General features: G+C 38.3%; 1 protein-coding gene across 1 annotated transcript in view; it reads right to left on the bottom strand.

The window, feature by feature from the left end:
• Positions 1–4,396: 4,396 nt before the first annotated feature.
• Positions 4,397–15,285, bottom strand: part of SLC13A3 (solute carrier family 13 member 3) — a 54,383-nt gene continuing 43,494 nt past the window's right edge. The window contains exons 10-13 of the mRNA XM_034413852.3: positions 13,530–13,642; positions 11,463–11,624; positions 9,383–9,520; positions 4,397–4,599 (exon numbers count right to left, since the gene is read on the bottom strand). Coding sequence (XP_034269743.1) covers positions 4,408–4,599; positions 9,383–9,520; positions 11,463–11,624; positions 13,530–13,642 — 605 coding nt within the window. The 3' untranslated portion in view covers positions 4,397–4,407. The remainder of the gene's footprint in view (positions 4,600–9,382; positions 9,521–11,462; positions 11,625–13,529; positions 13,643–15,285) is intronic.

Here is a 15,285-nt window from a genome sequence, read left to right as displayed (position 1 = left end):
TATGTACATAGTGCCTCCTTCTGTGCAATAGCTAATATAACATTTAAAGCAAGATAAGGCCCCACCCTTAAGGGGAGACAATCTTAATGCCTCTACATGAGGCTCAAACCAGGGATGAAATCCAGCAGATTCTGACAAGTTCTGGAGAACCGGTATTGGAAATTTTGAGCAGTTCGGAGAACCGGCAAATACCACCTCTGGCTGGCCCCAGAGTGGGGTGGGAATGGAGATTTTGCAATATCCTTCCCCCAGGAGTGGGGAGGGAATAGGGATTTTGCAGTATCTTTCCCCCTGGAGTGGGGTGGGAATGGAGATTTTGCAGTATCCTTTCCCTACCACGGCCACCAAGCCATGGCCACCAAACCAAACCACACCACACCCACCAAGCCATGCCCACAGAAACAGTAGTAAAAAAAAATTGAATTTCACCACTGGCTCAAAACAATACATATCCCAAAATTCCCCAGCAGGAATGCATACTAAAAAAAAAAGAGAAAGACATATCTGCATAGTTTCTTTAAGGCAAGGAAAACAAAACACATCTTAGAAAGAAAGGAATGTCAAATATATATTATTACCAAATAAATTAAACTGCCAGGAATCAAGCTTAATCACAGGAACCTTTATTTTTTTAGGGTCTGGGAAAGCACACACACCAAACACAACATGCCAGTAGTAGCTGCACCCATAACTAAAAATAGGTGGGCCCACTCTCTTCAAAGTAAAAGCTATACAGTATGATAGATGCAAGATTCCTGCGGGGAAAAACCAGATACCAAGTTTATAGAGACCAAATTAAAAGTTTTTTTAATGGCTGCATTTGTAATCATGCCCAATATTTAAACATTAAATAAAATAGTTTATTTTCCATACATGCTTTTATAGAAGTAAAAATTTCAATGCTTAAATTCCCCAGTCAGGGGTGCGTAGCAGCCATAATATAAGCTAACAAAGAAGGGTGCTGGATAAGTTCTTCTGTCATTCAAAATGTTGACATTACTGATGCCTTAGTATTTTTTAAAGCAATTATTTTATTGTTTTTATTAGTGATTTATAAGCATTGTGTTTATCACTGATATTTCTTCTATGTAATTTTTTAGAAGCTTCATAATATTTGTGTCAAAAAATAAATACAGTGTTGTAGTTTTAGCAAAAATATTCCATTCCCTTAAGGGGTGTCAAACTGGTGGCCCATGGGCCAGATGCATCACGCGCAGGCCACACCCACCCCAGCTCCGCGAATGGTGAAAAAGGTCACTAAGCATCACGTGATGGCAACGTGAGGCATCGAATTTGACACCCATACCTTAAAGGCTTGAGATCCAACCTGCAAAAATTCAGACAACCATTGCCATCTAGTGGTTGCCTGGATTTTTTTCAACTTTTACAATTCTATAGCTAGCCTAGACAACATAATTATCTTGTTTTATACTGTGGAAATTAATAGAAACGTTCATTTGGACATTACATCATGTTCATGAAAAAAAAGGCTAGACATCATGCCTTCCTTGTGACTCACATAGAACATAACAATGCCATAGACTAATTAATGCATTTTATTCTCAGTCATCACAATTATGCACCTTAGGTATCTGGAGTTATGTCATCTGATGCTTGGGTGGTTATATGTCAATGATTTTAGTTTGACCTTTTCCTAATTTTACATCAGTGATGTTGATTTAATATAATTTTTATACTAGCATGAACCTTTAACAGGAGAGAGTAAGAAAGGCAACCCAGCATTCTGTTTGCCACATATGCTCCAGAAACAAATCCTGATTTAAGCCTAGGCAAGGAATAACAAAATTAATTATTGCAAAATTCATGGCTGAACTTCCATACACCCTCAGCACAATTCCTTATATTAAATCTTCCAAAGCATGCTTTCAACATTGATCTTATACTTGCTTAAAGTCCAATTCTTATACACACATATATAATAATATAACACAGAATCAGGTTTACAGTGTTGATTGGAATCAATGTTCATACGCAAACACTTTCACTGAAAGTACACAGATCATCAATCAATAAAAACTGATCAGATTTTAACATCCGTCTCTCAAATCCAAGCAGCAAATAATTCCCCACAAAGGACTAATGGCCATGGGAAGATCAACAATCAAAACTTTTACCATTTTCATGATTTGGACACATAGAGGGAGAGATCTAGATAGTGACTATGACCTGTGATAAAGCATTCTCAGGTATGATGCTGCCAATAACTAATGCCACCACCAAGTGAAGTTTGTCATTTTACTTTATACCAGATAAATTTCTCCAATGGACAATGGCAAGTATAAAAAGAAGCCACACCCTATTCCAGTTTTTTCTCAATCTAAGTCATTTGAAGATGTGTAGACTTCAACTCCCAAATTTCCCTAGCTGACATGGAGAATTGAATTCTGGGAGTTGAAGTCCATACCTCTTCAAGTAGCCAAGGTTGAGAAACACTGCTCTATCCTATGCCCAGCACATTAATTTATTTTATATGGAGTCAGATAGTGCTTTTGGTGGAATCTAACATACTCTAGAGGACAACAATACAAACCAAACCTTAATACCAGTTTAGATCTCCTTCATATACATTGCTATCTACTGTAAAAAAAAAAATCTAGAATAATGCTAAGGGTAACCAGTCACTTAAGCTTAATGAGAGCAGACCAACATTAAGTTTCACTTTCAATTATTTTTGAATGAGAACAGACCAGCATTCAACTTTACTTTCCATTTTATTTTGGATTACTTCAAATCCGTGACATTTATGGGATCAAGAATGCACTGAAGGAATCTAGCAAGTCTGCAATAAGACAATAGGACATGGTAAAGTCTAGAACTGGCTAAGTTCTCATTTCAAAATCTTACTGTTGACAATTTTTCATAGTAATTGCTTTTTGTTAAAGGATCATTTTAATTCAGAAAATCTGCATCCCTCCCCTTTTTCATCAATAAATTGTTTATCATTTACAGGACTAATAAGCTTGTGTATGGCAGTTGTGGGCAGGCAACATTTTATGTGTTGGAAACTCATTTGAAGTTGAACGTTGAGTCCCAAAATTCTTGGACATATTCATGGCAAAAACCAGATATAATTTCATTTTACTCATATTTACATGTTATTAACATTAATTACATTTATAATTCTCTCTAGCCATATATTTAGCAATTACCCCTTTTTTATCACATAAAAAAACTACAGTTTGAGAGCAACTTTTGGTTATGTCTGGGGTGCCATATCCAATTCTTTTATACAGCTTAACTTCAACTTTTATGTCACTAGAGAAATTGTTTAGAGATCATCGTGCACATATAGAATTGATCAAGAATATAATTAAAATCCCTAAGTGTGTAATTCTGGTAGGAGAGAGCGTACATGTTCAAACAAAATTTTTAAAAATACACAAAATGGGTACTGTACTTTGGCCTCAAGAAACAGACACAAAAGGCACCAAGTCAAGGGTATTGATCTACTGACATGCTCTTTAATACATATCAGGGTTTTCAACAATTTTGAGAAAGGAAACTCTGGCCTAAGAGGTGATAACAGCATTTAAGTTACTACAGATTCCTATCAATGTTCAACAGAATTGGCTGCCCTGCCAGTTCTGAGTATCTTTATTTGACCTTATTATGGCTATTTTGTTTATAGATGGTCAATAAATATCACACAGAAAATAAAGATGATCAACACTTTTCTTTCTATATTCAGTACTTTCCCACCTGTATTTGCATATATATGCAAACATTTTCCATTTTACCTGTTATCTTTCAGAACAACTCAGATTTATAATATTATCAATATTATCTGCTCTCCGGGTTTCTTCTAAACATCACAGATTCAACTAAGTTGTCACTACCTTAGTCAAACAATATAATATGATTTTTAAAAACATTTCTGCTTTGATAACCTGCTGTGCCTGTATCTGGCAGAGAATATATAGTTTGCAATAAGCTTTCTGATTCAAGGGAAGATACATTGTTTTAATTACTCATGTGCTTCTGTATTCAGATGTAATATGCTCCTACATTAAATAGCCAGATATGCCTATATTTAGGCAATGATCATCTTCAGTAAAGCAAAATAATCCCCTTTATTTGAACAACGAAAGATGGGAAAAGATCTTCCAGGGCTCAAACAGTGAAAGACTATCTAGAGCTACTTGATAATTCTTTGAATGAAAAATGAAAAAGTCTTTTATGTCTTTCAAATAGTCAATGAGTATTTACAAAGATTTGTAAAAACAAACAAAAACACATGATGGTCCTATGGTGGAGGCGCATCAACAGTATGTCCTTCCATGCATACCTGTATTCAATATCAATTTAATTTAGTGCTCAGATTTGAGGACAGACGTTTTCTCACCCAATCTCATCAATAAAGTTGCTTTACTTATAGTTAAGTAATAGTTATATAAGTTTATTTATAGTTAAGTTCAAAGTAATGTTCTGAGCATCTTCCAGTAGAGTGGTTGCATTTTCCATATGGATGTTGGCCCAGGAAGGAAAGCTGCCTAGCTGAAAGATGCTCATAGCCCAAGTATTGATGGCCAAGCTCAGAAGACAGATTCCCATCAAATTCATCAGTAGGCCAGTTCTCGCCTGCAAAGAAAGAAAGCAAAGAGAGTAAATATTTTTGATTTAGAATGCAGGCTGTGGCTCATTACAGACTTATAAAACTGGAGCAGGCTTTAGAAGTCATCAATCCCAACCCACTGCTCAATTTAAGACGTTTAGCTTTCCACGATCTACAACTAGTGGCTGTTCAACCTTGGTCTGGAAAGAGACTCAATGGCATACCAGATATTTCCTTTTATAGTTGGATTTTTTTGCCATTAGGATGTTTCTTCTAATGTTCAGTTGAAATACATCCAGTGATAGGTTGCTACTGGTTCACACCGGATTGGGTGAACCGGTAGCGGTGGCAGTGGGAGGCTCCGCCCACCCGCCCGGATGCTTCTGCGCATGCGCAGAAGCACTGCGCGCATGAGCACGCATGCATGAGTGAACCGGTAGCAACAGAATTTGGAACCCTCCCCTGAATACATCCTTCTTAATTTAGAACTAATTCAAAATAGTCTGAACTATTTGTTTCATGAATGGATTATAATATTTACATCTCATCTTCCAGAAAATCATCTGTGCAATGGCTTTAAGGATGGGATTTCAGACAATTTCCAGATCAAGGAAGCCACGAATATTTCACTGCAGGAACTTCATGGTGAGTTAAACTCCAGTAATAATACAGAAATGTATTCAATCAGTTAATGTGGAAAATGTGCATTTTAGGCAATGATGGGAGAGAAAAGAAATGAGCTGCTAAAGGATTAAAATTCAAATAATTACTATACTCCTTTTTTCTATTTTAAAAGACAGTGATAAATTAATATCATAAGGTCCTGCAAACCTGATCATTAATAAAATGGGGCAATTTTGAGTAAGGAAACTGCAGTTACTTGCTCAAAGATCAAACTAGATATTTACTAGGGATAGTAAATATCCCAATACTAGGGATAACTCTCCCAGGACTAGCTGTTTAGACCTCATTTGCTAATATCTCTGCTCTGGCTGGGATACAGCCATACTATAGCAATAGCACTTAAGACTTATATACCACTTCACAATGCTTTACAGCCCTCTCTAAGTGGTTTGCAGAGTCAGCATATTACCCTCAACAATCTGGGTCATTTTACCGACCTCGGAAGGATGGAAGGCTGAGTCAACCTTGAGTCTGGTGAGATTCAAACTGCCAAATTGCAGGCAGACGGCAGTCAGCAGAAGACATGCAGTATTGTATTCTAACCACTGCGCCACCACGGCTCAACTTAGCATTTCCTAAAGGAGGGTTTTCCAGATAAAGGAAGCCTGAGAGTAATATTTCCAAGAAAAGGCATTTCAATAAATTATTCCATCCTTTCCTTTTCAACAAAAAAAGCATGAGGGACGTGGTGAATAAACAGAAGAGAAAGAATAGAATAGAATAGAATAGAATAGAATAGAATAGAATAGAATAGAATAGAATAGAATAGAACAGAACAGAACAGAACAGAACAGAACAGAACAGAATAGAATAGAATAGAATTTTTTATTGGCCAAGTGTGTTTGGACACACAAGGAATTTGTCTTGGTGCATATGCTCTCAGTATACATAAAAGAAGAGATACGTTCATCAAGAATCATAAGGTACAACACTTAATGATAGGGTACAAATAAGCAATCAGGAAACAATATCAATAAAACTAACAAATGAAACATAACATTGTCTGGATAAAAATATGAAGTAGCCTGCAGTACTGCATTGTAACCACTGTGCCACCAGAGCTCATATTACTGGATATGTTCCTAATGCTGTACATATAAAGCAAAGTTGTTATTATTATGGTTGGTCGCACAGTCATCCAGATGTTCAAACTGGGTCTGGCATTTTTGTCTACCTATCGAGTCCTTTCCAAGGACCTGGGATAGGCAGATCTGGATGCTTGATGGTGTTACAGATTTTGTCACAGGATGGAAGCTGTTCTGAGTAAAGCTGTCTTTTCCAATTGACTGATGGTGAATTTGTATTATTATTACTATTACTATTACTATTAGCATACAGTGTTGTTACTTTAACCAGGAGATCATAATGCTATTGCAGAATAATAGTTTGGATGCCAATTTACCAGCTCTGTTGTAGAATACACTCACATGCTTCCCAAGGTGTGGCACAGGAGGGTGAGCTGGCTTTGCACCAGAAAGAAAGATGAACAGCTCTTTTCTTGCAGCATCATTCCCCCTCTTCCCTGGAGCCACCTAGTAAATAGGCACTCCAACCAGGAAGGTTCAGAGCCGACAGGAATCTGAGTGGCTTCACATAGTACCAGCTCATCTCCCCACCAAAGTGGTCCCTATTTATCTACTCGCATAGAACATGCTTTCGAACTATTAGGCGATGATGAGAGTTCACCCTGCCACAGAGTGCTAGGTTTTGAACCATTAGAGCAGAGACCATCTCCAGCATCATTAAGCCACTGAACCTCCACACCTCTATGAAGCAAGGTGTGTAGTAGCTACAAAAGATATGGAGATGACCCAAGTTCTTTCCTGAGAGTTCCAGCTGGTGCCTACTATAATATACTTTACTTACAACATTTTTGTGAATATGAATAGCAATGGACAAAAAGGAAATCTCTGCATAGTCATAGAACACAAGAACCATCTTGCAATTTGGGCAGAAGTAAGCAATAGGTTTTGGCCATAGTTTTTTTTTTTCTCTCATTATTAATGGCCTCCAATAGTCATGGAAATAATAATGACAGGATGTGCTCTCTAAATTGTGAGTTGCTTCATAGGTCATGAGTTGGTTTTGGGATTCCTTTTTTTCACATTCTTCCCAAAATTGTTGCCTCATTTTCAATCATGCCAATGAATTATTCCACCCTAACCTCAGACCAACTATGGGGAAATTTGTAAGAATTGGTTCACATGCAGATGTTTGCTTAACAATATTCATTCCTTTATATTCTTTAGCCAGTCCAAAAGAAAAATAATATTTTTATCCAAATGTGCATATTTATTTAGAATTCTTTGGTGAACACATGATCTTTGAAAGTCCAAAGACTCCATGTCAATGGGTCTATACTTATGATAGGCTGGTAGCTAAATTGGGAAGCTGGCAATGAGGGGAAAGAGAATTGTTCCATTTTTTCCCCCCATGCTCTTTTCCCTATCTATATTCCACTGCTATGAAGTTATGATGTCTCTCATTAGGTAAAATATGCAGCTACCAGGCAGAGTTACACGCCATGTCATATCATATCATATTGTATGTGCTTCCTTTGTGGTATAAATCAAAGCTATGCATGTGATTGGGGAAATGGCAGAAACGTTCATCATTGCTTAATCATTGCTAATTCACTTCTTCCTTAAAAGTGTGTTATTTATTTATTTATTTATTTATTTATTTATTTATTTATTTATTTATTTATTTATTTAAATTCAATTTATATCCCGCCCTTCTCCAAGTGGACTCAGGGCGGTGCACAGCCAGACTAAAACACATATCAATACAAAATTTAAAATTATTAAAAGAATTAAATAACTGTGGCCCAAAAATTTAAAACATTGAAACTAAACTAAACTAAACTAAAACCCCTTTGACAATTTAAAAGCTAAAACTAAAAAGGGGAGGGGGTTTCACGCCAGCCCTGCTTGGTGGAAAAGAAAACAAGTGAATTCTAGTGCTAGGTAAATAGACGTATCAATTTGATGGGAAAATTTCTTTAGAATTTTTTGGTTTTTGGCAGATAAGAGAACAATAAATCTGAAATTCTGAAGAAGTGTGGCAATTGGTTTTAATACAAAACATCTGTTTTACAAAACGAGCTTCGCCAGTCATTATGGAAGTACTTAAAACTCAGAGAATTCATTCTTAGAATTCAAAAATGGTTAGAACTGGAAATATTTCCAACACCCTTGTAGTGTATGATGAATGTCTTATCTTTCATTGGAAAATCATTGCTCCAGCTGTCTGCAGCCTCCCTAGCTTCCCATGTTTCAGGCAAATTTCAAATGAAAAATCTGCAAAGGAACTTTTCATTGTTTCCCCCCCCCCCCCCCTCCATCGTGGTATTATCTACCTTGAGAAAGTGGGGTGGGATTTTTTTTCTTTTCAAGAACAACAAAACCATCCACCCAATTTTTCTGCTCACAAATTTGGTGGAAAATTCAAAACACTATCTCTATGCAGCTCTAATTTAAACATATCCCCTATTACCTTCAGACTAGCTTCAAATATCTATCTGGCACACCTTCCTGTACCCATTTTCTACTGCTTTTTAAAAATTTCTTACTGTAAACTAATTTTGAGCTTCGTATGATAAACAATCTATAAGTGAAATGGTAACTATGGTGACATGTGGTACTGCAAATTAACTGAGCCTATGGGGCCAAGATATCAAGATATGGGGCCTTGGTGGCGCAGCGGACTAAAAACTGCTGTTAAAGTAGTACTTAGCTGCCAGCTGCCTGCAATTACTGCGAGTTCAATTCTCACCAGGCTCAAGGTTGACTCAGACTCAGTCTTCCATCCTTCCGAGGTAGGTAAAATGAGGACCCGGTTTGTGGGGGCAATAAGCTGACTTTGTATAAAAAGAACACTGCTCGGGGGGGCCAAAAGCCCGACTAAGCAGGTATATACAAAAATATGAAAGCTATTGCTTAAAGCATTGTAAGCCGCCCTGAGTCTTCGGAGAAGGGCAACATATAAATCGAACAAATAAATAAATAAATAAATAAATAAATAAATAAATAAATAAATAAATAAATAAATAAATAAATAAATATCCACCTTCCTGTGTTGTTGGTAATTTTGTTATAGTAATAATTACCTTATAAAGCAACTTACCATGTCTTTGACCATCAAATGGCCAGAAGCAAAAGCAATGGAATTTGGGGGTGTAGAGACTGGAAGCATGAAGGCAAAAGAGCATCCTACAGTTCCTGGTATCATTAAGTAGAGTGGATTCACTTTCAAACGAATGGCCTTTGAAAAACAGAAATTAAAAAAATGAGACTTTAAATGATAATTTATTAGTGAATTATATATCTTTGAGGAAGGACCGAAGATATCTCTCTCCACCTCTATTATGTGCGCTGCACTGGTTACCAGTTTGCTTCCAGGTCCAATTCCAGATATTATCTATAATGCTCTTTGTGGCATGGGTCCAGATTACCTGAGGAACCATCTCACCCCAATGGAATTGACCCACCTCACTTGCACCAGTAATAAGGGCATGCTTTGGACCACATTGGCCAAGAAATTTTGGCTGGGGGGTGGGCAGGAGAAGACCTTTCTCTGTCACAGTACTAACCCTTTGGAACATCATATTTCCCCAATATGAGATCTGTCCAGCCCTTTTGACCTTCCATAAAGGCCTGAAAATCTGGCTCTGTCAACTGGCCTGAGGCCTGGATGGGGACATGTCATCCTGTAAATGATTTTTGGATTAGAAGATCCGATTTCCATTCTGTCTATTTCTTTGCTAATTTTAATGTATTTATTATCTTACTTAAGGTATTTATTATCTTACTTAATCTTTTATAATATTGTTTTATTTTAAACCAGATTTTCAGGAGCAAGATAAGCAGCAAATAAACTTAATAAATAAATAATATCTAGCATTTGTACACGCTTTCACTAGATGATCCCATAGGAACCCACTTGACAGAATACTTCAAGGAAAGCATAATGTCAAATAAAACCCTGTTTTTATTTATTTATTTATATTTATATTTTTTTTATTTTATTTCGTCAAGCATGCATTTTATGACAGATACAAGTGTAAACATAATTATAAATAGATGAAAAGGATACGAATAAAAGAAAACATTAGGACAGGGACAGTAGGCACGCTGGTGCGCTTATACACGCCCCTTACAGGCCTCTTAGGAATGGGGTGAGGTCTACAGTAGACAGTCTAAAGTCTAGACTGGGGATTTGGGGAACAACCAGAGTAGAGTAGTGCATTCCAGGCATTGACAACTCTGTTACTGAAGTCGTATTTTCTTCAGTCTATCTTAGATCGGTTTACCATGAGTTTGTATCTATTGTGTGCTCTTGTATTGTTTTGGTTGAAACTGAAGTATTCATTGGCTGGTAGGACATTGTAGCAGATGATTTTATGTACTATGCTTAGGTCAGACCGAAGACGGCGAAATTCTAAGTTGTCTAAACCCAAAATTTCGACTCTGGTGGCATAACATTACATCAAGAAAAGGAATTCCCTTCCTTGAAGTTTCTTCAAATTCAGTGGAGTCCCAATGTGAGATCTACACAAATTCAAAGTTTTGTTCCAAGTCCTATGAAAAAGCTTCTACAGATGTGCTTATCAGAAAAGGGATGGCCATGTGCAAGGATATAATGCAACCCAGAAGATAAATTAGTAAGTAAGGGCAGCTATTCAGGGGTGGGTTCTACATTTTTTTACTACCGGTTCTGTGGGCGTGGCTTATTTTGTGGGTGTGGCTTGGAGGTCATGTGACTAGGTGGGCGTGGCTAGCTGGTCAGAGTCGTTTCTGGAAGGTCCTCGCACTTACGACCAGTCCTCGCACTTACGACCCGACTCATTTGTTTGCTTTTAACACTGATCAGCCGTAGGACGGCCCTTTGAAGCCCCGCGGCAAGAGTTTAAACAGTTTTTTTCCCTCTAGTCATCAGCTGGGACTCAGGAGGCAGCAATAGATTGGGGATGGGACCAAATAAAAGATAAGAATAACGTGGGGGGGGTGGGGCGGTGGGAGGGCAGGGGGGGAGAACCGGTTCGGTGACATCATATCGTCACTGCTACCGGCTTGACCAAACTGGACTGAACCGGGAGGAACCCACCACTGCAGCTATTACTGCCTGGGCCAAGGTCTCCTCATTGATAAGAGAAAAGAGAGCTTATGCTGCAAGCTGTTCAAAAGATACATATGAGTATTTTTACCAGTTCTGCCAAGACAGGCAAGAAGATGATGATTGTAGCTGTGTTACTGGCAAATTCTGTGAACATTGCTATGACTGCTGTGATGAGAATTACAGCCACAGGAGGAGGGAGATTCTCCAGAGGATCAAGACGACCGCCAATCCAGACAGACAAACCTGATTCCTGTAGCAAGAAAAGAAATTTCCCAAAGTTATGTAAGAGAATCAATAATATTTAAACCCCTGCAAATCTCCTTCCGTTCTTATCATACAATGACAGTATTTGGGGAAGATCATTTAACTGACAATAGATATGCCTCCCTGGAGGACTCATTCAGGGAGATGAATGAAGATGGCCATTTACCCTTCATATTTACTGCCTCACATATTGCTGGTGTGGCAAAATATCTCTTTATTCTATTAGAATAATAAAGACATCCAAGCTTGCTTGGGACCAGATAATTAATTGTAAAAGATGTAGCACATTGTGTTTTTAAACAATACACCTGTTTTGAATTATTACCGTCATCTGTGATTATTTTCAATTGAGGAGTCACTGTAGTACTTTTTCCCCTTCAGAAAAATTCACGTGATGAATTTTTCTATCATCTATTTATTTTGCATTTCAGCTAAATGCGACTCCTAGGAATTATATGAACAAGTCCCTGTCTAGTTGTGTCCCCATTTATTCGTATCCATTTCCTGTATTCGTAATCATGTTTATACTTATATCTGTTATCTTATACATGCTTGACAAATAAATAATAAATAATAAAATAATAAAATAAAATAAAATGATTTCTTCTTAGGGCTTAGAAAAAGTGAGTAGCCAAAGTCACCCAGCTGGTTTCTGGACCTAAGAAAGGACTAGAACTCAAATTTCCCCACTTCTAGCCAAGTATCTTAACCACTAAACCAAATTGGTTTTTAGTTCAAATATAACACCACACTATAGCAAGACTTTTTGAATTATGGCTAGTTAAGCAAACTATATTAAGCTGCTCAGATCACTTGGTTGAGTTGGGCAGCTATAGAAATTGAACAAACAAACAAGCAAATAAAGTGGTCAGTTTTATACATACAGCTAAATTCATAAATGGTAGGGATGAACAGATCACACTAAGCCAACATTGACCAAATTGATTTGAATTTAATGTAATGTGTGAACCAGGCCACTGTATGGGCTCGTAACTTGGGCGTCCTCCTGGATGCACGGCTGTCTTTGGAAGATCATTTGACGGCCGTGGCCAGGGGGGCTTTTTATCAGGTCCGCCTGATACGCCAGTTGCGCCCCTTTCTAGATCGGGACTCCCTACGCACAGTCACTCAGGCACTCGTCACTTCCCGCCTGGACTACTGCAACGCTCTCTACATGGGGCTCCCCCTGGGGTGCAGCCGGAGGCTCCAGCTGGTCCAGAACGCGGCCGCGCGGGGGATTATGGGGGCGACGAGGCGCTCCCACGTAACACCTCTCCTGCGTGAGCTGCACTGGCTCCCGGTGGTCTTCCGGGTGCGCTTCAAGGTGTTGGTGACCACCTTTAAAGCGCTCCATGGCTTAGGGCCGGGGTACTTACGAGACCGCCTTCTGCCACCAATAGCCTCCCACCGGCCAGTACGCTCGCACAGAGTGGGCCTCCTCAGGGTGCCGTCCGCCAGACAATGTCGGCTGACGACCCCCAGGGGGAGAGCCTTCTCTGTGGCGGCACCCACCCTCTGGAACAACCTCCCCCCGGAGATACGTACAATAACAGACCTCCGGATTTTTCGTCGGGCCCTGAAAACCCATTTATTTCAATTAGCGGGGCTGGCTTGAGTTAATTTTAAATTGATTTTAAATTGGGTTATTTTAATTTATGGCCAATAATATTTAATTATTTTAAATTGTTTTTAAATTTTGTATGTATTGTTTTTTATTCTGGCTGTTCACCGCCCTGAGTCCTATTCTGGAGAAGGGCGGTATAGAAATTTAAATAATAAATAAATAAATAAATGTAGCATAATATAATGTAAAGTCATATATCACAATAGTGCCTATAGAAAATCACACACAGAGACAAATGTTTCATAGGCTGCACTTTAACAGACGTACCTCACATCCTTTTGCCATTGCAAATCCTCCTCCAAGCAACAGAATTATATTCCAAGGAACACTTTCTTGGGCTTTTCTCCAAGTTAGCAAAGGTTCATTCTCAACATTTGATGCTAGATGAAAAGGTTTGTAATGAAGGACAGAAATTAGCAATACAGTCTATGGTTGCCTTCCCAACCTAGAACCTCCAGATATGTTGGGATTATCTAGATGTTTTGGGCGTACAAGTCCCAGCATCCTTAACCAGTCAGCCCAGAGATAATGGTGGTTAGGAGTGATGGAAGTTACAGTCCTAATGTAGCACAATTTTTATTTTTATTTTTTTGCATATTTTTTTGCAAGCTAACTTAAACAATGCATACAAAATCCAGGACCCATTATTCCAATGTAATTGAAATTTCAAGGATCTTCATACCAGTTGTATTCACATTGTTGTAGCCACAGTCAGTGATCGAGATTTCTGACAATCCATGCTAGCTTCCCACAAGCAAAGACAATGGGGAGGCCAGCAGAAAGTGAGAAGTTGCTTCCGCTGCTATTGCTTTTTGCCTATCCATGATCATTCTGTTTCTCTCTTTAGGTAAAGAAATAACTTTGAAAGGATGTCCCAACAGGTCATGCATAGTCTAGTGTAGTTTTAACTGATATCCTTCCTGCATTTTTGCATAATACCATTATTACAAATTCTTTCATGCATATGTCTAGAGGATCAGATATATTGAATGTAGGAAATAAATCAAACAGAATCATCAATTTGTATAGGAATTCTGGAAACTGTAGTCTCAATGTAGCAGAGGGCACTAGGTTGGGAAATGCTGCCCTAAATCAGTAGCCCCCAACCATTTGGGCACCAGGGATCAGTTCTCTGGAGAGAGGTTTTTCTGTGGACCATATGAGGTGTGGTTTTGCATGCTGCCTGCATCCCGCGGATGGGGCTTCACTTGTTTGTGCAGCCCAGTTTCTGGCATGCCGTGGCCCAGTGCCGGTCCACAGACCCGGGATTGGGGACCCCTACTGTAAATAATAGCTTAATATGATGTGAATGAGCCTAGATAAAGCTGAGTTGACAGTCTTTTGCTCTTCTTTGAATCCAAGGCAACCATAATACATTCAGATATTTTTGCATCTTTTGCCAAGCCTCAAACTGGCTCCTTTCAAATAAACTAGTTAATATTAACTATGATTTCCTAGTTCAGGCAACATGATAAACAGTGTCTAAGCAAATATAAGAGCAAATCCTCTGGAATCCTCATGGCTATGTCAGGTGGGAGGGGAAGGGTCATGAGAGCTGAGTTTCTGATGCTAAACTGTGAATTACTATCCTATTATACAGTAAGGGGCATCTCTTGTGTCATGAACTATCTTCTATTAAAGAAACCCGTTTATCATATTTTATATATGAGATATAGGTATGTGAATCAAAATTTCACAGACCAATGAACCAGGAATTGATTTGATACAAATTCTTGGGAGGAAAGAGCTTTTCAGCATAATATAAATGGTAATGTTAACACCAGCATTTCAGATTTACAAAAACACTGAAAAGTAATACATGGATTGGGCCTAAAAAGCCCCAGAAGTAAAAGAAAATAGAAACATATCATTTAATTCATTCATTAAACCACCATACTGTTGCATTCCAAATATGATGAGCTATAATTTCCATAATCAGCACCCATTCAATCAGCTTATTCAATCATTGGCTGTTTTGGCTAGAAACAAGGAACAATAATGCAAGGAGGATACCAGATAGTAA

This window comes from Pantherophis guttatus, chromosome 3, assembly GCF_059756535.1.
Source record: "Pantherophis guttatus breed Tessera chromosome 3, ASM5975653v1, whole genome shotgun sequence".
Classification (NCBI taxonomy): domain Eukaryota; kingdom Metazoa; phylum Chordata; class Lepidosauria; order Squamata; family Colubridae; genus Pantherophis; species Pantherophis guttatus.
Note: the sequence above shows the minus strand (reverse complement) of the source record. Positions and strands in the feature narration are given on the sequence as shown.